We start from the raw sequence: 23,544 nt of genomic DNA, 5'->3' as shown, positions 1-23,544 counted from the left end.
AACCCATCTTCAAATACAATAAAATTAATGTCCTAGAGATTTTAGATACAGTGACTTATCTCTGAAGGAGAGAGATGCCAGTGCAAGTATGTGATGAGATCTATGTATTTATCTTAACGTTGTGTGTTCTTGGAACCTTTATTATGCACAAAGCTATTTTTAATTTAAAGGAAGGTGGAGAGAGAGACCGTTTTCCTCTCCTCACCACTCCCAAACATCTCAGAATCCTAAATGGACTTAACTAAATCAAGAAAAGCCCTAAATAAGATTTGAAAATTAGCCTCTGAATTCCAAAACATTGCCTACTATTTTGGATTGTGAAATTGTAGGAAGTGGCTGGTTAGACGTTTGAGGAGAAGCAACTGAAACGCTGTGCTCCAGCTGTTCTTGTGTAAGAAAACTGTCCCTATTGGTGGAAAAATGACTTTTCTAAAAATGCAATAAATGTGAGAAGGGTTTTTAAAATAACAGAGTCTTTTTTGGAACTACATAGTGGCTGTAGAATTCTTAAGCATTTTAGAAAATTCCATTTCTGATGTCAACATTGTCTGCCATAGCACGGTCCCCCTGGGAGCGGATCAGATTCTCCTTCGGGGTGCTCAGCTGAGGAACACACAGTGGGTGATTGGAATCGTCGTCTACACTGGGCACGACACCAAGCTGATGCAGGTGAGATTTTTATCTATGAAAACCTCTTAGACTTAAAGCTTTTGAAAATGTGCCATTTGTTAGCATTCGGTTCAGTGGTCCCAAACGTAGTGGACCATCCATTACACACACCCGAGCCCCACTCTGTACATCCAGAATCTCGTTCTCTGGTGAGTTCGCTGTGGCCCGAGCATGGGAGTGTTTCAGCAGAGATCACCCAGCGCACGCACTCTATCGGTCTGTCGGTGGCATCTACTAACCATTGCAGTGATAGACACACTTCGTCTCGGTGATGATGAGTGCTCTGCATTAAAACATTTGTCTTATCATTTTATTTTAATATGAATGATCAAATGTTAGAACTTACTTTCACTTTCTTTGTAAAATTCAGAGAAAAACTTGTAAAGTAAATGTTGAAGCCATTGCTTCACAGCATTTCCATGTTAGGCCATTTGTAATCAACCTTAATCCTAGCCACTTGCAGTGTTTACACATGTCTGTGGTTGCTTCTTCTCCACAGTATAGTGTCATCAGTATTCGGTGTTTACATGGGTATGGGAATGTCAGTTTTATGATATGACGTGAAAATCTGCTCTCAGGGCTGATCGATAACTTTGTATATCGTAAAGGCATGATGATATAATCAGTAGGCAAGCAGAACTGCTATTAGTGATCCCACCCCTAATCATTCTGTAAATTCTATATTGACTCTGTATTCTATATCGATTATGACAGATTTAATTTTGTGTCCTGTGGATGCCATGGTTAGCAAAAATCCAGCATAGTCATTTTTTATCATTAAATGTATCTGAGGAAACTTGTCTCTGTTACTCTTTATAGCCAGGATAGCTTACATGGCTGCTGTGTTCAGTAAAAACAATTACTAAATGCCACCGAAAATCTGGAACACAGGAGTCCTTTAAAATGCTGCCTTCGTACTTTGGAATGTCCAGGCTGTGGGTTCACAGGCTACCTTCCCTGCCTCTCTTCCTAAGCAGAGATGCAAGCCGGGTGCTTCTAGTTACCCAGTTTAGTGAAATAGTCCAGTATACAGTGTTCGTCTTGCCTTCCACAATGCCAAAGCTATGTTTACAAAAGGAATGTTATTTGTTTCTCTTAATACTGTTTGACATCCTAGAGAAAGGCTTAGGTGACATGGTGGTCCTTAGAAAAAGAGGCAGTTAGTTAACCTTTGACAGCTTATATTACATCTGTGATTGCTGTCTGCATAATTTTCAGATGTCTACTCCCGTCTAGATTTTGAGTTTGATGAGGACTTTGTCATACTCATCAATATACTAGATACCTATTACTAAGTCACTGTACACGTTTCCTATTACTCATCTTTTTTCTTTTTACAGAATTCAACAAGTCCACCACTTAAACTCTCAAATGTGGAACGAATTACAAATGTACAGATTTTGATTTTATTTTGTATCTTAATTGCCATGTCCCTTGTCTGTTCTGTGGGCTCAGCCATTTGGAATCGCAGGCATTCTGGAAGGGACTGGTACCTCAATCTAAATTGTAAGTATTCAGGGGCTTATTGACATTTTTCTTTCATTAAAACTAATATTTGTTTCACAGCTGCTCTTGGAATTTCCTATTACTTGTAAAAGAAAACATTTTTGCCAAGATAACTAGGCATTTAGGCTTTAATTTTCAATGCAGTTTCCAGTAAAAGTAAGTAAAATGTGGAATCTCTAAAAATTTCAGAATCCACCCAGCCATTGTGGCTCAGTTTGTTGGAGCATCATCCTGTGCACCAGAAGGCTGTGGGTTCGATTCCCAGTCAGGGCACATACCTGGGTTGTGCATGTAGTTCCCAGTTGGGGCAGGGGTGGGAGGCAGCCAATCAATATTTCTCTCACATCAGTGTTTCTCCCACTCTCTCTTCCCTTCTCTCTCTGTCTCTCTCATCTTAATTAATTAATTTCAGAATCCTTAAAACTATAATGAGTACTTCATAATATTATAAAATATTAGTTTATTAATGTTATTTTAACCAATGCTATTCATTTGTTTAAAAATATTTTAATATCTGAATGCAGGAAGTTAGATAACTGTCTGGTAAAGAAAGCAGATTGAGCATATTTAAACTGCCAAAAGTAGTTTCCATATTTTTAAAATGTTTAAATTGAATGTGCTTTCATTTGAACTCATGAATGCGGTGAATTCTGTGTTGATGGCCACCTTGTCTGAGGCATGTTCTATGAAAGGGTTTCCTTTTGGAGCATGTGCCCTTTCACTGCTGTGGGGTTAATGTACCGCCCCTGAATACTTCTGGGAAGTAAGGGTGCATGGCCTTTTGATGAGTCCTTCACCAATAAAAGACTTAATTTTCAAAAGTGTAAAGACAAATTCTAGTAAAATCTTACGGCCAAATTGATTTTTTACGTGTTTTTTGTTATACTGGTTTGGCTTTGCAGCTATTCCAAGTTTTGTTTTTTAACAGTCATTGATTTACTCTTTCAACTTCAGAACTATTACAACAACCGTCAATTTGTTTCGTCACATACTTTACGTGATGTCTGGGCCAACTGCTTGATTGTCATGACTGAAGAGGGAGGAGAGTATGGTTTACCTGGGGCTGGGTTTACCTAGGGTCTAGCCCTCTGTTGTCTTTGCTGTTGAGTTAGTTTTCCTGGAACTGTTTTGTATGCTTGTTTTCAAGGCATGCTTTAAATTAGAGGTGCTTTTTAAGAACTTACATAAAAGTGATTCTATCCAGATAAGATTTTTCATTTATAACCTCTTAGTCCTGTCTCTACGATATCTAAACTTTGTGTCTGGAACAGAATTTGAAATAGTTAACAGTACTTTCACTTTTTGGTACCATTATGCAGTTCTTAATAGGATTATACCATATTGAATACAAATAATGCTATTGCATCTCGAAGAATGTATTTGAGAGTAAGGATATGTTATCAACACAGTCTTCCTCCCAAACTATCGATGATATGATATATAATATGAAAAAAAAATTTGTTATGCACAAAGTTCTGGTCAATGCAAAATAAAATATATAAAACTATAAATGTTTTTCCTCCCATCTTCCCCAATAGATGGTGGCGCTAATAATTTTGGGCTGAATTTCTTGACCTTCATCATCCTTTTCAATAATCTCATTCCTATCAGCTTGTTGGTTACATTGGAAGTGGTGAAATTTACTCAGGCATACTTCATAAATTGGGTAAATATAAATTATTATTGTTTTTATCACTCTAAACATGTATTTTTTTCTGATAGGGTCTTCTGATCACTCAAAGGAAAAAAATTTTGATTGTACCTTATCTTTTATTGAGTACAGGATAATATTTCAAAATAGTTTTGAGCCTAATATAATTCTAATAAACTCACTTGACATGTGAAAATCAGTAACAGAGTCTCTCATCACAACACCATACACGTCTACAGACCAGACATCTAGAGAAAATAGGTCTCTAGTTCAGGAAACCTATTTTGAGTTACACTGTGGTCCTGGGGAAAAGGAGAACCATGGGGTTTGGAGTTAAAAATACCTGGCTTGTAGCTCTAGTTCTGTAATTTACTAGCTGTGTGAACTTTGGCGAGCCACTCGACTTCTTTGAGACGTATTTTCTTGGACACTCACATAGCGATGATAAACGTGGTTTGCCTGTATGTCCCAGTGGTTACATACATCAAAGGAGTTTCACAACATAGCGGACAGCTTCATAAACACTCGAGCACCATAAAAATAATACTGTATTCACTACTTGTAACAACCAGAGTGTCCGTCATATTTTATACATCTATGTAGTTTATTTTACCACACTATAAACAACTTCAGCTGTGCTTGAATTTTTCCTCTTTTTTTCCTTAAATATTTTATTTGATTCTTGGAAAAATGTGCTAGACATCTGTTTTCTAAATGTTTTGTTTATAAAATATGTTGCTCTTTCTCAGGTTTATTGTTACCAAAGTTAAAATTAATAAATTCATGTAAATTAATAAATCACTAGGCCTGATCTGCCTGACAGTTTAATTTTGCTTTTATTTTGAGAAATTTTGGTATTATCTTTCGATGTTTCTTTTTAAATCACTTCAAAGTTTTTTACTAAGAACAATATTAGGATTTTTGAAACTATAATTGATGATACTTCAGTAACTGCTTATTATCTTCTCATGGTAAATTATCCATCTCCACTGCCAATCCCTTAATTCATGGGTAAAAGATCAGTATAATTCAGAAATCTAAAATGAGCTGCAAGCGTAGCTCATTTAATGCAGGGAATACGTTATTGAAAAACTGTGTAATAAAATTCATATAAATACAATTAAAAGTTATTGAAGGTTTCCCACTTACAATAAGAAATAATAAGCCCTGCTGGTGTAGCTCAGTGGATTGAGCACAGGCTGCGAACCAAAGTGTCGCAGGTTCGATTCCCAGTCAGGGTACATGCCTGGGTTGCAGGCCATGACCCCCAGCAACCGCACATTGATGTTTCTCTCTCTCTCTCTCTCTCCCTCCCTTCCCTCTCTAAAAATAAATAAATAAAATCTTTAAAAAAAAGACTAAAAAAAAAAAAGAAATAATAATATAACTCATTGTGAAAACCAAATAGTCAATCACTTTATTTTTTATGTGGATTTCCAAAAATAATATTTGCTTGAAATAATTACATAACTTTAGTGCTGAGTGAACCCAGCAGGCCTTCCAACCACCTTTCTAATGTACAGAGGTTTCATAACATTCCTGACGGAAGAGCTCTTCCCTTACCAGGCAGCTTATTCTTTGTGTGGAAGAATGATAAGTAACTGCCCCCTTTCATTCTGGTTCTGCCCAGTAGATCCTTTAAGAACATTGTCTAATCTTGTTTCCAAACACTAGCCTTGTAAAACATTTGAACTTGACTACCATGCTAATTCTGCTATCATATCCCCCCTCCTAGCTAAATGTCCTCCATCTCCTTCTGTTCTTCGTTTGACACGATTTCCCACCTAATCCCCATTCTAGTCACTGTTCTCTGAACATTGCCCAGTTGTTTAGTTTTCCTCTTAAAACACGGCACCTACAGCTCAACAACCTGGTCCAGAAGCGATGCTGAGCAGTCTGCAGTGCAGCAATGGAGAGACCAGATTTGGCCTTTTCATCTGACATGTGAACATCAGTCAACTCTGACTTGTCAGCAAAGTGTTCCACTATAGAAAATATTAATTTTTGTAAGGTTAATAGTCATAATTCTAGGTGTAAAATAAGTACAAATTGGTATGAAAACTATACATTTTTCTTTGGGTTTTGAGAATGTACTCATTGTACTTTCAGGTGTATACAGTGTAAGGAAGTTGGCCAAGAAAGTTCAACCAGATAAAATATTTTAGGTCATTTTCCCAGGGATGTGAAGTTGTAATTACTTTATCCATGTTTAGTTGCTGTTATTTTAGCTCACAGGAAGCACTTGCATTGTGTCAGACACCATAGGAAATACGTTATTTTATGTAATCGCCACAGTTATTTCAGTATCTAGGAAATGATGGGATGCTAGTAAACCAAGATCGCTGAATTCCAAAGGCACGCTCTAACTACCACGCTGTTCTGCCCCTGCTGTGGAACAGAACATTCTGTGTTGGGTACTGCTCGGGGGAATCAGCCGAAATGGTACAGGGGTGGCAAGAGATGAGAATGATTATTACATAACTTATCAGTTAAAATAAAATTTCACTCTATCTTATATCACCAGCTGCATTCAATGATCTATCTTATTTTATTTTTAAAAAGGATCTCGACATGCACTATGAACCCACAGACACTGCTGCTATGGCTCGAACATCTAACCTGAATGAGGAGCTTGGCCAGGTAAACGGAAGTTCTCGTTGATGTGGTGTCATGGAGGCCGGGCTCATTGTCGTTTCTGCCATATGTGGCAACTTCCTGTGAATTGACAGCTTCTTGTTTTCTCTTGGTTGAATAATTAGCATAAATACATGTTAGTACATAACTATGTATTTTAATTTTTAGTAGGTGAAGTTTTAAAAATATTTAAAGCATATTTTGCTCTTAAATAAGGTATTGCACTGAGAGATGTTCTTCAGTATGTAATCTGACAAGTAGCAAAATATTGGCAGTTTTCGAGTTATAAATTCTCTTTCAAAATCGTTCATAGCTTTTAACCAGAAAGGAAGAAAAAGTTACATCAATCAATGAAGTTATGTAAATTGAGGTGTAATAGTAACCAAACAGGAAACTTAGATTTATAATTCATACAGTGTTCACACAAATGTGTATATTTGTAATCCATTTATACACAGAGGGTAGGGCAAAAGTAGGTTTACAATGTGAGTACACAAAACATTTTATTCTTATATTATTGTTTATTAATTATTGTATTATTTTCCATGTGAACAACTGCAAACCCACATTTGCTCCACCCTGTACTGGCTAAGAAAAGATTCTTTTTTTTGTACCATTGCCATTTGCTAACTCTTATTTTTCAAATAGCATTTAGACCAGAATTATCCTTTTCCTTACCAGTTCAGATGTTATATGAAGTTCATTTCAGAAGCCATTGCCTGTCTATAATTGTGATTGGGTTGGCCAAAAAATTAGTTGTTTTTTTTCCATAAGATGGCTCTAATAGCACTTAGTTGTCTTTAACTTTATTTAAAACAATTGTGTTAGGTTGTATTTGACAGCTGTCATATCAGCATGCATTTAAAAAAAACTTATCAAAGTTTATAGATTTTTGTGTAGCCATTTTAATATCGAAGATAGAAGAAAATATGCAACATTGTCAGCATGTTATGCTTTATTATTTTGAGAAAGGTAAAAGCATAACTGAAATGCAAAAAAAGATGTGTGCAGTGTAAGGAGAAGGTGATGTGACTGATCAAACGTGTCAAAAGCGGTTTGGGGACTTTCGTGCCAGAGATTTCTCACTAGACGATCAATGCTCCACAGTCGGGCAGCCCAGGTGACGTTGATAGTGATCAATTCAAGACATTAACTTTGAGAACAATCCACATTATTCCATGCAGGAGACAGCCAATATTCAGAATCAATTTTGATACTCAGAATATCCAGATCAATAAAGATGTTGGTGAAGATGAAAAATGTGTCTTTTATTTTATGGAAAAAACTAAACAGACTTTTTGGCCAACCCAATATGCTGATAGATGTTTTAGTGCTCTATGAGTGTTATGGAGCAATAAAGTTACTTTCTTGTAGAAATTCAGACTTTATTAAGGCAGATTTCTATGTGACCATAGTTTTCTAATATCTTGATAGTCTTCAGTGGTCATACATGAAATGCTAAAATACTGAGAAATTATAGCTGAATATATTCCTTAATGTGCAGACAGAAGTCAATTAATAGCATTCCCTTGTGGCCCTACACTGTAACGAAATTGATAAAAGCGATAATTTAAGAGTTCCCCCCATGTAAGAGACTGGCATAAAAAGAATTCTGAAATTTAGTGAGAAATTTTAAACTCTTTTTTTTTAGGTAAAATACATATTTTCTGACAAAACGGGTACTCTGACATGCAATGTAATGCAGTTTAAGAAGTGCACCATAGCTGGAGTTGCTTATGGGTAAGTGTTTTCCCTTTAAATAGAATATGTAATACACATTTAATTGGAGCTAACATTTTGGTACAGTTTGAGAGTGCTTTTAGTGGAGAATGCTTTTTAATCCCAAAAGCAGTTGTTTCAGCAGAGATGCATGGTATTGTGTTTTATATCTAGGCATTGTTTTTCATCTGGAACTACCTGTGTGGCCAGGCTGCTTGCCAATGTTTCGGTGTTTGGAACCACCGAAGGTCTCTCTCTAGAACAGATGCTCTTCCCTCAGTGTCTCTGTTAAGTTAGAGCACAGGCGCCATGTGGTGGGGACAGAGAGCCTGTCCTTGGGCAGTTCTCAAGTGCCCAAATTTTAAAAAGTTGTTTCTCTGATACTTAGTCCTTTGATATGTTTTCTTTTTCATCATCTCTCCTCTTTAGAGACACAGAACAATTTACATTTCTGATGATGTGAAAGAAGTAGGGAAGGGAAACTTAAATCCAGAGCATAATGAGTATCATCAAAAACTTTCACCAGGGTGTTAATGTCCCTCAGAATGTGCCGTTGAGCCCTCATTTATTTCTTATGGCCAGGTGTGCCTGCCTGAAATGTTCAGAAGTCTTCTTTTTGAGACACTTTGTAGGGTAAAGTGAGAAATTCTGCGTTTCCTAAAAAGACATGATCAAAAAGTGAAACACCCTCTTTGTTGTTTGAATTGTGCTGTTATCAGATTTTCCAACCACTTTGGTCCACACAAGTGAGACTGGTAAATATCACAGCCCCTTAACCACGGAAGCCAGGATGCTTGCTCTTGGGTTGTGTCCACTCTGTGTCCACTCTGCCCACTCACACTCTGCCTCCAGGCACCAAGCTAGTATAAAATGAGTGTATTGAGTTTCGAAAATGCCTCTGTTAAAATCATAAGTAAATAACCATTTGGTAAGAAATTCTGTGTATGTATGGCGACTCCCGCGCACAGGGTCTACAAAGACAAAGAGTGGAGGCAGATATCCGTGTTCTTTGGACAAGTGTGATTTAGCAGCAAATGTGACTAAAAGTGACTTCACACCGTTAAGCTAAAAAGACATTTGGTTGAATGGCTTTTTCACATGGTAAAGCCAGGCTGTTACCTTGACAAGCTTGCTTACTGTTTCTAGGGTTGGGTGCCATTGTGCATTTTTCCTCTTTATGTGAAGATCTCCTAATAATCTTAGAAAAAGGGCCTCTCCTCGCTGCAACCCTGAAACTGCTGCTGGCCTCGCTGTCCAGGCAGCACTGGAGCAGGAGAGGCACAGGCCACTTTGGACATGGTATGTGTGTTGGACACACAGCATCCTCTGACCAGAGGACGAAAGGCCTGTCGAGGTTCTAGAGTTTGTTGTATGATACTTGCTGGTGGACTTATGGTGATGTTTGTTTTCACACAAATTCTGCATTCATTCATTCATTCATAAATGTGATTCGTAGAGTGATCTGTTTGATAATCGCCATCCCTTTTAACTTGTTCCAGTTTCCGGTAGAATAAGCAAGTTTTTCAAATTAGTAATGATTGATGGTGAACTTCTTAGAACAAAAAGCTAGAATGATACCTAGGTACTCTTCCTTCTGCATTTTAAGAGGGTTGTTTTTGTGTTTTTTTAATTCTTGGAACAAGTCCCTAAACACTTGCGTGCGGTAGTTCTAAAGAACAGTGCCCTTCCTGTATCTGTTGGCAATGTTGTCATTAACTATATTATGGTAGAGTGGGTTTGGGGCTGGTGAATATTAAAGTAGTGTTCAAGTTAAGAATTGTCATCAGATTAAGTTTTCAGTGAAACAAATTTCCTCTCCGGAAACTCACCTCTCTGAATGCCGGGTATAGTCATAAAACATGAGTTCTAGTTGTAGCTTTGTCACTAATTCATCATGTGACTCTGGGTAATTCTTTTCAAATATTCCAAACCTTTTAAAATAACCATGAGGAGAGCAGACGATTTTTTTTTCAGGATTTGGGGCAAGGAAGAGTTTATTGATCAAGAAGGCCTGGCTAAAGAAGGTGATAGAACTAATTGTCAAATCCATCCAGTCGTAGGAGAAACTCCCAGAAACTCAGTTCTTCTCACTAATGCAGCACTACAGAATTAAAGATCAGCAAGTCTATTAGCATGCAAGCAGGGTTTATTGGTGATCTGTTCTCCTGGAAGAGAGCAGCAGCCTAGCTAAGGTGGGGATGGGGAGGGTGAAAGGCACAGGTTCAGGGTGAAAGCAGGGTAAGGATGGTAAGGGTGACCAAAGGCCAGGGGATGAGGGCTGGGGTGGCAAGCACACAAGCAGCCAGAGGTCAGCAGGCCTGAGGCCAGGCAGCCTGGCCCAGTGGCCGGAGAGCCAAGAGCGCCAAGCCCCAGACTCCTTTGTGCTGAGGACCTATGTAGTTGGCTGGACGGGGGAGGGGGAAGAAGTTACATATTGATTAACAGGTAAAGGTGGTGCCAGCTTTCCAGGATGGGACCTGAGCACCCAAAGGTATCAGTGGGCTTCTTCCTGTAGGCACTATGGGCCCTTTTCAGCCTTACAGGCCTTGGGGTGAAAGCACAGTTTCAAAAGTTTTCTTTCCCAGATAGTAGAAAAGATACAAAGAATTTCAAGGACTGCTGAGTCAGTGGCTGGGACATGTATCCCGCCTCCTGCCTTTGTTTCCCCTCTGGGCACAACAATCCTAACAGAACTCAAAATTCATGCCTTTTATATATCAAGGGAAGGAAGAAGGGTGAGGTGAACAGGTGGGTGGGGACTGTAGACAGCAAAGGGGTCATCCCAGGAAAAGTACAAAATTTCTAAATCCCTTTGTTCCGGGTGGACCCCCACCGATCTGAGTTCAGTTCTGGAATTATTACAAAAGCATACGATCTTTAAAGTTTTTTCACAGATATAAATATCTAACATATTTACAAATTTTAAGCTTTGTTTGCAAATGTCAACTATGTCAACAGAAATGTGTTTCTCCTTTGGGTGTCGTAGTGTTGTATTATGCTTTCACAAATTCCAGGCGCCTTGTTGAGTGAGGCTAGTTGTTCAACTGCTTCCAATAATCATGTGCTGGCTGTGTATGTGATTTTAGGACCCTTCACCGTGACTGAGTTTTTATTAACACCCTCCAAACACTCTGCTGGACAATCAGAATGTCAGCATTGTAGAGCGTTGTTAATACACAAAGCTGTAGAGAAACCATTACTTAATTCTACCAAACTCCACAGGAAAAAGTAATTACTGTCAGCCAGCTCTCTGTGGGAATTTCCTCCGGGCACTCTTGGCTTGTAGGCGTCCAGAGGGGGAAATCACATGCTTTACCTACCCATTTGCCCCACAGCTGTGTTTAACACTTGTTTCATATGGGGGACTGTTAGGTAGGTGCACTCCCAGCCCCAGCAGAAGAAAGCATGGTGTTTATCCCCCCAGGATGTGGCAAAACAAAGGAAAATAACACACTTTCACATACTAGCAAATGCCTTTGGGACGACAATTTCAGAGCTGATGCTTTTCCCCCCTGCATTTAACAAGTGAGGTGAAGCCTTGGTTCACCCTAGAGAGTCAAAGGTCAGTTCTCCGGCTTTCATCAGTTTGAAGGACCAGGCAAGTCTCTTGATAATATAAACTTTGCCTAGTGTTAGAAGATAATATTTAACTCTTAAAACAGCGCTTCAACATTTACTCTGAAGTTCCTCTCATTTCAGGTAACCTTTCCTCCACATCGGATTTAAGATCGGCAATGAAATAAAAAGATTTGCACACACAGACCATGATTATTTTGTAGAGATCAAGTTTGTATCAGAGACAGCAGCGTGCTTAAATGTACTAGATCTTTTTAGTAAAATGTAAATGAATTATAATGTTGTTTATAACTTTAACCCTTTACAAACTAGATAGCTACTGTTAATCAATTAGATTATAGCAAATTGCCTCCTGTAGAGAATAAGTCAGATTTATACTTCAATGCCAGGAATAGGTTTATGTTCAATGGCTCAGATTCTCAATATAGGGAATATTCTAGGCTATAGTGTCAGTACCATTTTTGTAGATAAGTTAGACTGTTCTATTCAAATGAGCTGACAAGCTAGGCTGAAAAGTGTATAATCCTAAAGTTAAAAAAAATTTCATTAAGCAACCTTAAACAGGGATTTTTGTGTCAGGGAGTCATTTAATCAGTATTAAAACCATTTCATAGACATTTTCTCTTTAAGTGAAAAATGAATGCTCTTAAAAGCAGTCTTTATGTATGAGTACAGCAGATGAATGGCTTTACTTGACAATATTTTCTTTATTAGTATATTTTATTGATTATGCTATTATAGTTGTCCCATTTTTCCTCCCCTTAATCCTCCTCTACCCTGCAACCCCCTCCCACCAGAATTCTCCCCACTTGCCTTAGTTCACGTCCGTGGATCGTATATATAAATTCTTTGGCATCTCCATTTCCCATCCTATTCTTAACCTCCCCCTCTCTATTTTGTACCTACCATTTATGCTTCTTATTCCCTGTACCTTTGCCCCCATTCTCTACCCCCCCCTTTCCCTGCTGATAACCCTCTTCGTGATCTCCACTTCTGTGATTCTGTTCCTGCTCTAGTTGTTTGCTTAGTTTGTTTTTGTTTTTGTTTTTTTAGGATCAGTTGATATTTATGAGTTTGTTGCCATTTTACTGTTCATAGTTTTTATCTTCTTTTTCTTAGATAAATCCCTTTATTTCATATAATAAGGGCTTGGTGATGATGAACTCCTTTAACTTTACCTTATCTGAGAAGCACTTTATCTGCCCTTCCATTCTAAATGATAGCTTTGCTGGATAGAGTCATCTTGGATGCAGGTCCTTGCCTTTCATGACTTTGAATACTACTTTCCAGCCCCTTCTTTAATGCAAGGTTTCTTTTGAGAAATCAGCTGATAGTCTCATGGGAACTCCTTTGCAGGTTACTGTCCCCTTTTTTCTTACTGCTTTTAAGATCGTCTCCTTGTCTTTCATCTTGGGTAATGTAATTACAATGTGCCTTGGTGTGTGTTTCCTTGGGTCCAACCTCTTTGGGACTCTCTGAGCTTCCTGGACTTCCTGGAAGACTGTTTCCTTTGCCAGATTGGGGAAGTTCTCCTTCATGATTTTTTTAAATAAGTTTTCGATTTCTAGACAATATTTTCTTTAGCAATATGTTTGCTGAAAGGATTGACTACTTTAACACCAAGAAGAGATGCATCATGGGAAACCTCACAAGGACATTAATATTAGCCCCCAATCTACGTTAAAACCAACAAATTTATTTTGCTGCTTACCATGACTGGTGTTAAAAGCTGGGTGAACACCATGAATTGCCTTATTCACCTACCTCAACGAATGTTATCTTATTCTGTGTAGGTAGCACTTTGTTAGATGATGGGGCAATAGATGATCAGCCAAAGTTCCCATGATTCCTACCCCCTACGGCTGATAATCTAATTGGGCGTTAATGGGTGTTAATTAAGTAATCACAAAGACAAATATAAAATCCTTACACAATACAAAGGTCTATGTGAGTCTGTGATTGGGGTTGATCTAATTAGGGAGGCCAGGGACTGTACCCTGAGAAAGTGGCGCTCCAGCTGAGATCTGAGAATGGGTCTAAGTGAGGAACTTACCAGGCAGATGTGACAGCACTGACATGCAAACAAAGGCAGACAGGCAAGCAGCAGTGCAGACACACCAGCTCTGCTGGAGTGGTGATGGCTGGGAAATTCCTGCAGACAGGCCCAATGGTGGGGCAGTGGTGGGGGTGGGGCAGCCTGCTGCTCATCACACTGCACAATGCTCAGCATCTGCCAGGGCTGGGCCAGACTGGGGGAGAGGGACCCTGAACCTTGAGCTCTTCGGTTTTTAAGCTGCCCAACTTGAGAAGCAAGTCAGTTGTGTGAGATCAGGGGGTTGCTGTTCAGCACCTGTGCAACTTGGCGGGACCTTGGCACAGTGTTTTTGCTCAGGTAGCACACCCCCTACCCCTGCCTCATCCAGTCTGAAGTCTAAGCCTTGAGGTTAATTAGAATTGATTGCCTTAAGCACTGCAGGAGGCCACTGCCTGTTCTGGGAGTCCTGCCCATGAAGGGATGATTAACCCTGCCTCTCTAGCCTCTAGGAAAGACCTTTGGTAGAGAGAGAATCGAGAGGAAGTCGAAGGGACCGCCTCCATTGTGGCTGGCATGAAGATGGTATGGTGCTTTGCAAGGATGAGGCCAAGTCATGGCCAGTTTGAAAGGGTAGAGAGAGGGGGGCAGTCACTTGGGGAGTGAAAGGATTCCAGTGAAGTTAATTGTTGTACATTTGTCAGAAATAACAGTGATTTTACATTTGTACTAAGCTTGGTATTTTTTTTAAAATTACCTATATGTAATATATTAAATTTAAAGGAGAAAGATTGAATGGACATATATAGTGAAAGAAATGGGAGATAAGAAAATCTGCTCTCGTTGCTAAGACAGTAAATCTTAAATGTTTTCACCACAAAAAAAAAAAGATAATTATGTGAGGAGATGGAGGTGTTAGCTAATGCTTTGGTGCTCATCGTTTTGCAACATACAAATGTGTCAAATCAACACATTGTGCATATACCTTAAATACTGTGTTATATGTCAGTAATGTATCAGTAAAACTGGGGAAAATGAACAGTGAAAAAACTGTTCTTAAAAGAAAATCTGGCTGAATATATGAGTGGCCGGTTCAAATAAAAGCTGAACATCAATCAAACTTGCCACGTGCTCACGTGAGCTAATGGGTGAGATGAAGTACTAATGAATGTGCTTTCTGTCTGAGATAATAAATGGCTTCATAATTGAATTACAACTGAAGTGAAGCTTTTTGAAAATGAGTTCATCTTAGAGTGGTTCCATTTACTGTATATAAATGCAATTAAATTTACTTTAATACGCCCACTTAAGGAACCTTGTGATAGTCACATTTATTTCTAAAATACATTTTAACAGTGTGATAGTTTGTTCCTCTGCAGTAGCATGTTTGTTTCATTAAAACATTTTATTCTGATTATATAGCATGTGATAAATTTTCCATTGGCTTTGTAGTTAAACTGCTAAGTTTAAATGTTTCCTACTGAATACTGGATTCTGTGCATAAAATCAGTAAATTTCATGTTGAAGAGGTGAGTTGGCTATCCAGCTATAGAATAACTTTGTAAACTTGCTGATTTATGTAAATCATCATTCTACTTACTGTACTAACTGCTGTTCTTTCATAATCAGCTAAAGATCCATGTTCTTAACTGATTTTAAGATCCGTCTTTTTGTAGTTCCCTTATGTACACTCTGATGTTTCCAGCCTTGCTGTGATTCTTTTTCCTCTTTCTGCCCCTCTCCTTGCTTCCTGAAGCCATGTCCCCGAGCCCGAGGATTATGGCTGCTCTCCTGAGGAATGGTAAGCTGCATGGACCTTTCTCTCTCACTGAGCCCTTTAAAAAGGGTTTGCATTTTATCGTTTTGCCAGACACAGTTCACCTGTCTTGAAAAAACCTTTCCGATCGGGTGTGGTGGCATGCTGTAAAGTGGGTGGTTGTTGAAATTCATTGAATAACCTTTAGTCGTTTTGTAAACATTTAGTTTAAAGGTTAGGCTTGTCAAGAGTTTTACTTTATGTATCTCTAATAAAGTCTATAATGATCAACTTGGGGTCCCTGGGCTGTGGACTACATAAGATTTCACTTTCAGCACTGGAAACGGGGTGTTTTCTAGCTCAGCATTGCCACCTTCTGCCACGACACACATTCTCTGCAAATCTACAGAAGACGCTACTGGAAACATACCCAAGCAGTGGAAATTTCCTTTGTGTTTCTTTTCATTAATTTACTAAACCTGTTTGGGGGCTAGAAAATGAACTTTTAAGAAATCGAAATGTCTAGAACAGATGATGACAGACTATGCTATCAAAAACTGGAGTTAACTGGAATGTAATTTACTTTAGAATTATTAGAGATGGCATTTCATAGGTTTAATTTCAATACTTTGGTTTTGTTTTTTTTTTATTTTACTGTAAAATCCTCCATCCAAAAATTTTTTTAATGAAAAATAAAATAAAATGCCTCCTCCGTGGATTTACATTGCCATTTAGAATAGTGTAAGTTCATTTTGATATTTTTATAATTCATTGTGAGTTTGTGGCAAATAAAACTGCAGGAAACAGTTCTTTCAGTGATGGTAACTATAGAAAACATTGTGGCTTTACAAGTGGTTACATTTTCATTTTCAGGTTACACATATTTTTTATGATTAAGCCACATTTCCAATAGCATTTAATATTATTCAGCTTTGATTTTATTTCAATAAAGAAGAGATTTTGTAACAGTTTGCAGTAAACCTCAGTATACCTGGGGGTTAAGGACAGAGCCGGCTGTTTGGTTCATGTGATGATTTAAGTCCTTCCATTTATGCCCATTGCTTGCAGTATCATGGATTTGAACACCTGCACACAACTGAGTAATTATTAGTGTTTTTAAAAATGTGCCAAAGCATCTTACTATTGGTGGATAACTCCAGTTTAATGGTGTAGATGTTCCCTTTTATTTAATCCTTTAAAAATATAGTTAAAAATTTGACTGTATCTTTTAATTGGTTGCTTTTCTTTAAAATCAAGATAATTCTATTTTAAACACTCTCCATTGATATAGAAGAATTAATATATTTATTTTTTTAAGATAACTCATTTATTCTTAAGAGAAGGAAATTGTCTTTACCCTATTTTTACTAAGATTCAATGGAAATGTTAAAGATTATTAGTTGTTTACTGATGTCGTTGAAAATATCCTACTTTTGATAAAGGTTGTTTCATAGCTTGTATCACTGTTGGGAAGAGAGGGTGTTATTTTATCTAGTTTAATAAGTTCCTTTTGTAGAGCATTCTTTTGGAAAATTTGATATTCTAAACTAGGTAACTCCAAATAGGAAATGCCAGCTTTTTCATAAATTTTGCATTTCCACTTGCGGTTACATATAAATTTAGATGTTAACAACATTTTTTAAATAAACACTAGGGGAGGCTTTTGCCACTTTCATAGTAAAATAAGTTTTACTTTAAATACGTACTTGGATTCCCCGTCTCTCAAATAGTTACCTATCGGCCTGCAAAGATGAAAGAACAGACACTTTTTGAGCTCCTTCTATGTCTCAGGTCCCATGCAGGGTCAAGGATGCAGACTCTGAATTCCGGCTACCCAGGTTCACATCCTGATCCTACTGGTACCCTCGGACAAGTTGCACAATCCCTCTCCCTGTCTGTCCTCATCTGCTAGCATGTGGACATCAGAGGGAGATTGTGAAGATTGAGTTCTGTTTCTAAAGGGCTTAGAATCATGTTGGGACCCAGTCAGCTCCCAGAGAATGTTAGCTGTGGTGTCTCTTCCTTCATCCTCCTGGCATGTCTGCAGAGGGACTATTCTAATGGTGGGGAAATTTAGGCAGAGAAGCTAGTAAGTAAATTGCCCCAAACTATACAACCAGTAAACAAGGGAGCCAGAGTAAAAGCCTCACTCCACCTGGTTATAAAGTAGGTGCTGCTCACATTATGTCCCATAGACTTTCAACAACTTTGGAAAGTAACTGCTTTTCGAGGTCAAGATATCTTTGCTATTCGTCACTTTATTTTTTTTCTTTGTTTCTTTCTTGTTTTGTTAAGGGAGGAAGAACAGGTGAAATGTAACTGACTCGAGGGAAGTTAGCACAGGGGAAGCGATTTTGCACATTCATAAGGCTGGCATCCCCCCAGCCTCATCCAACTGGGTTCATGTTGCCAATGAAACCAAAGTCAAAGAGTGATCGTGGTAGAATCCTGCACTCCCTGCACCTGACCGCATCTTTGTGCTGCTGGCTAGTTCGGAGCTGAACTAGAGAGTGTGATGACTAGATAAACCCAAAACCAAAAAGTTATTCCTGTCTGTCAACAGCTTCACTTTTCAAATGAAGTTCATGGAATTCCATGTACAAGGTCTGTCCTGAAAGTATCCAGCCATGTGCTGTGGAAAATAGACATTTATTTTTAAAGATATAAGAAACATTGTACATATGACAATGATGCCTCTGTCCTCTTCAACATAGGTACCTTGGGACCTTACACAGTCCTCCCAGTCACCATGAGCTACCCCGTCATATTTTTCTAAATCTCATTGACAGTCTGAAATCTCTTCTCTTTCAAAAGTGATTTGAGTTTTGGGAAAAGTCAGAAGTCTCAGGGTGCTAAATCTGGGCTGTAGTGGACTGAGTGACCTGGGTGATTTCATGTTTCACCAAAAAACTCTGCACCAGACATGACGCATGAGCAGGCGCATTTTCAGGATGAAGCTGCCCATTGCCAGTTGCCCATAGCTACGGCCTTCTGAATCATCTGAATAGTTTCCGCAGAGGAAAGTTCGAGCCTAACACAAAATTTGATGCACATTTGTTGCTGTACTCAGTCATTTTTTAATGCAACAGCCACACCGTACACATGCTCAGTCAAGGACGTCTACTACCCCCCACTGACAAGTACAGTGAAATCGTCATTGTTCACACCTGCCCATTCCAGTCCCCTCTCCTTGGCTGCCAGGTTACATGGTTGTTGTGCAAACCATTCTTGTTATACTAACAATAGCTGGACTTCTCCCAGACAGACCTGGTATATAGCCTGTGGTCTGTATGTATTTATTTTACTCCCCTACCATATTTACCACAAAAATGTCAAGTTAAAAAAAAAACACATAATATTTAACACTTAAATGTATGTAGGTTGTTTTACAGTCAGTTGAATTTGAAGGCAAACCTATAATGTAGTAATCCTTTCAAACAAGCTCTCTTGACATTAAAGATAATTGGATAATGGCTGTAGCTCTACTTCCTTAAATATACCAATATAAATAGTTTACAGAGAAAAAAATCATTTCCCAGCCAGTAGCCACTTCACTCCAAAATCAGTAGGGCTTTCTTGTTGTTATGAAGTACCATAAGCTAACATATAACCTTACAGATTAATTCTTTCTATTAAAAATCTACCACTGGAAGAAATATATCTGCTTACTCTCAGCATCCTTGTAGCCCTAAGATATAACTATTTTCAAAAACTATATATTTCCATACCCATTTTTCTAATGTTTCTTATGGAGAATTTCAAGATAAACAGATACAGACAAATGTACTCATCCACTCACTTCAATAGCAGACACTCAGTACACGTTGCAATTAATCTATACCTTTCCCTCACTATTATTTTAAAGCAAATTCCAGATAACATATTTGTTTTTCTTAACTATTTAATATAGTTCCACATTATTCATTCTGAAGTTATTTGTTTATAGTCGATGCTAGTGAGGGTAATTCTCCAGAAGAATTACCTTCAAGGGTTCTGTGCTTAGTCAGTTATTTCATGATTTTTAGTATTATCGTTGGATACTACTACTTTCTAGTCTCCTTTATTTTCTCATTTCATTCCAGCATATAATTATGTGTGCAATGAATGCTATTTCTTTATTTTGCTGTAACAGCGAGGCTCACGAAAACGTTTTTCCAGGTGTGACTACGTAATAATGAGATCCAGTGCATCCCAGTTAGTGTCAGCCTTCCACGTAGTCAGTCTGACGGGTAATTTGTGTATTCCAGTGGGGCAGCTGTTTCAGAGAGTGTTTCCGAGCTCCTCTTCTGTGATTGCCTTTGGAGACACCACGAGCCACATGGAAACGCAGGTCTCATTACTTGGGATAAAACCATTGTCCAATAAAAATATTGTTGGACCCAAATACTTGTTCATATTCTTGAACTTTCGTGGACCTGTCTCTGAATAACAAATGTATTTGTAAAAATTAAGTCTCCCTTGAAGGAATTTTGATTTGCAATGAGTAGAGCCATTCAAAAGCAGGAGGCAGATCCTTTCAAAAACTAAAGTGCTGTACAATCACACTGCCTTTTGTCTTCTTGTGTGTATTCGTGTATTGTGTGTAGGTGTGTAATGTACACATTTAATGTATATGTAGGGTATGTCTATATTTCAGGTAGCTGACACAGGTTTTGTTACTGTTTTTAGTTTAAATGTGATTTACTTTCTGGTTCACAATGCATTAGCACGTTGCAAACTCAGGGTGTGCAGAGGAAGAGGCTTTCCCGCCTTCCCGGTCTCAGATCCCTCCCCTTCCCCTCCTGAAGGCAGCCAGTGTAACTGATTCCAGGTGTATTCTTCCAGATCTGTGCGTTCATGTACTTTTTCACTCGTATTTTTATAGCAAGTGAGGCATATTGCACAGATTTGTACCAGCTTTTCTTTTGACCATGCATCTTTGAGATTTGTCCATATTCTGTGAATAGCTACCCACTTTTTGTTTAGTATTCTGTTATGTGGATGTACTAACAATTATTAAAGCAACATCCCTAATGGAACTTGGGTTATTTCTGATCTTTTGCTATTAAAAATGTGCTGCAAATAATGAATACACACAGCATTTTGCACTAGGGGGATAATTAGTATGAATTCCCAGAACTGAAAACTGTCTCATAGGATACACGCATTTTAAATGTCGGTAGAAATCACCCAATCTCCCTTTGTAGATGTCGAACCCATTTTCATTCTTACTGGTGAGACATGATGTAACTTTTTCCATAATCAGGACCATACAATGTAGTCAAACCTTTATTTCTGTCTTATCTAAATTTCATTTCTCTCATTTTGGGATAAAGTTGAACTTATATTTAAAGCCAATTATATTCCCTTCTGTATGAACTGTGTATATATCCTTTGCTCATTGTTCTGTTCATTGTTCTGCTCATTGTTGATCTTTCTCTTTTGATTTCTGAGTCCTTTTTTGTAATATTTACTTATTTATTTATTTTTAGGGAGGGGGAAGGGAGGGAGAAAGAGAGGGAGAGAATATTCATTCTGTGGTTGCCTCTAGCGCACCCCTTACTGGAGACTTGGCCCTCAACCCAGGCATGTGCCCTGATGGGGAAGTGAACCAGAGACCCTTTGGTTTGCAGGCCAGCACTCAATCCACTGAGCCACACCACCAGGGCTTATTTCTGAGTTCTTTTTATTTTATGAATATCACCCTTCCACATATGAATTGAAAGTAACTTTTCCCAATTTGTCATTGGCTTTTGACTTTGCAGTAGATTTCACTCTGCAGAAATGATTTAGCTTTATGCAGTCACATTTACGTTTGTTTTTTTCTGAACTATGTGTGATACTTTAGGTACTTTCTACTCTGAATTTATTTTTTTAATCTCTTCATATCTTTAGTACTTTTATTAGCATGCTCATCCATTTGAAGTTTATTTTGGTTTAAGGTGAAAAGTGTTGGTCCAACTTCTTTTTCTTTTTTCTGGTCATTTTCATTGACATAAATTTTGAATTTTAAAAAATATCATAGTCCATATTGTCATATATGAAAACAGCTAATGCCAATTAAGCCCTATGCATTCTGAATTTTCTGTTACCTTTTGTTGCTATGGGGACTCTTCATTTTTGTATGATCAGAAAATAATTATTTACAATGCATCATAACTTTTAAATTAAGCTGCAGGAAGCTGCAAATTATATGATGTTCTGGGCTTCCTTGCCCTCCTTAATGTTCCACCCCCTGCCTCATTGCTTCTTGCAAAACACCATCATTTCTTTGTCTCCTGGTGAGCAAAGTGCCACTTGAAAATTTCCATGGAAAAATTTAACAAAACGTTGATGTTGGCTTGTGTTTTTATTTGTGAGCAGTTTGCAAATTCACGTAGTTTTGTCAACTCATTGTTTATGGCAGTATTACTTGTACTTTTAATGCAGTTGGTTCTTTGAAATGATATGCATTTCCTAGCTTTACCTGTTTACATTTACTAAAAGTAAATGTTTTATAAGATTTTAGAGAGAGTAGGTGAGAGCTCCATGCCTGAGTTATCCAACCAACCCAGGCCAGGTGATTAGCAGATGAGTTGTTAACTGTTCTTTTCTTGGAAAGCAAGCCCCTTTCCGGAAGAAGAGTTCTTCCGTGGTGGGAGCCACCTTTGGTGAATGGAGGATGCGATGTGTCCATATCAATAGTTCAGTTGCACAGTTAGTGTTATTTGTTGTAAATGCATTTGAAAGTTTTATCAGTTATGGTAGCTGTAATATATAAAATGAAAGAATTGCGGGTGAGATTAATAAAACGTATCTTGAGATTTATAATGGCTTTCAGCTGCAATTCTTTGAAAAGAAAAATAGACCTCCATGGGCAAGATGTTACTGTGAATATTCTTTGACATTTCAATTTATGTAACAAATAAGTAGGAAAGTATAACTAAGAACACTTGATGAATACATTTTAATAATAGGAAGTCTTTATGGAACACCAAATAGTAAACTATTTTTAAGAAACGATAGTACTTAGAGGAGACATGTATGCTAAATTGCTTGGTTTGCCTGTTAATGTCCAAGGGTTTTCCTCTCTATCTTTAAAACTAGAGGAGAAGGAATAACAATAGTAATGTATTTATTCTGTTTCCCAGGGATGTTTTGAGAATTCTAAACTATTACATGTTAATAAAGGTGTATTTTATTATAAACATCTAACTTACTCCTTTGTTTTGTGGGAAGAATATATCATTGAGGTTATAGGGTACATTCAGTTATTTCAAATTCTTTTTTTCTTCAGTGACTTTTCCTTCTTTTTAGACTGCTGGCTTTCAAATATGAAACTACTGATACATGGCACAGTGGTGTTGCTAATGCTCATTGTAACCTGTGAAAGTTGTGGTTAAAATCTTTCTGGATTACAATCATTTAATATCAAACCTATTTTCCCTCTCAGTGAATTAATTCTGAAATTTGCTTCACTGCACAAAAGCTTAGATCGATATATTTCACTGAGTATTGGAAAGTATACCCTTTGGGTTTGATATTTCCATTTAAATGGTCTTTGTTCTTTCTTTGAATCTCAACATTTTAATATTAAGTTGCATTTCTATGAAGTTAATAATAGCTGGATTCAGAGGCAGTTCTGACTTCAGTTGTTTCTTCTGAAGTACGTAATGCATTTGCTGGTCTGACGGTAGCCACCACACGAAAGAACCCCATACACTTCTATGATCTGTGCTCCTCAGCACACAGAGCAAATGTGATATGTGTGTATTTCAGATATTTGTTAGTGATGATAACAAATGTAAATAGTTTGTGTTTTTATATTTCATATGATAATCACGTAGTCTTAGGTACTACCAATAAAGATATAGGCAATGATAAAAGTGATTATCATGTAGTCTTAGGTACTACAAATAAAGATATCTTATAGGCAATGAAAAAAGTGTTAATCAGTATTGTTTTTAATAATAACTTTATTCTCAGAATTCTTAAAACAAAAAAATAATGGAATTAGAAGAAATGAAATTCCAGGTACTTTAG

General features: G+C 37.7%; 1 protein-coding gene across 3 annotated transcripts in view; it reads left to right on the top strand.

Moving 5' to 3' along the window:
- ATP8A1 (ATPase phospholipid transporting 8A1) overlaps positions 1 to 23,544 on the top strand; it is a 216,519-nt gene that overhangs the window by 69,541 nt on the left and 123,434 nt on the right. For 2 of the 3 annotated variants that reach the window (XM_045834000.1, XM_045833999.1), the window contains exons 10-15: positions 558 to 669; positions 2,010 to 2,175; positions 3,714 to 3,841; positions 6,389 to 6,466; positions 8,112 to 8,200; positions 15,544 to 15,588. In XM_045834000.1, the coding sequence (XP_045689956.1) occupies positions 558 to 669; positions 2,010 to 2,175; positions 3,714 to 3,841; positions 6,389 to 6,466; positions 8,112 to 8,200; positions 15,544 to 15,588 (618 nt within the window). The remainder of the gene's footprint in view (positions 1 to 557; positions 670 to 2,009; positions 2,176 to 3,713; positions 3,842 to 6,388; positions 6,467 to 8,111; positions 8,201 to 15,543; positions 15,589 to 23,544) is intronic. The other variant, XM_045834001.1, reaches the window with a different exon arrangement.

Source organism: Phyllostomus hastatus, unplaced genomic scaffold (assembly GCF_019186645.2).
Source record: "Phyllostomus hastatus isolate PE091 unplaced genomic scaffold, TTU_PhHast_1.1 phas_contig_196, whole genome shotgun sequence".
Lineage (NCBI taxonomy): Eukaryota > Metazoa > Chordata > Mammalia > Chiroptera > Phyllostomidae > Phyllostomus > Phyllostomus hastatus.
This window is presented reverse-complemented; position numbering and strand designations above follow the sequence as displayed.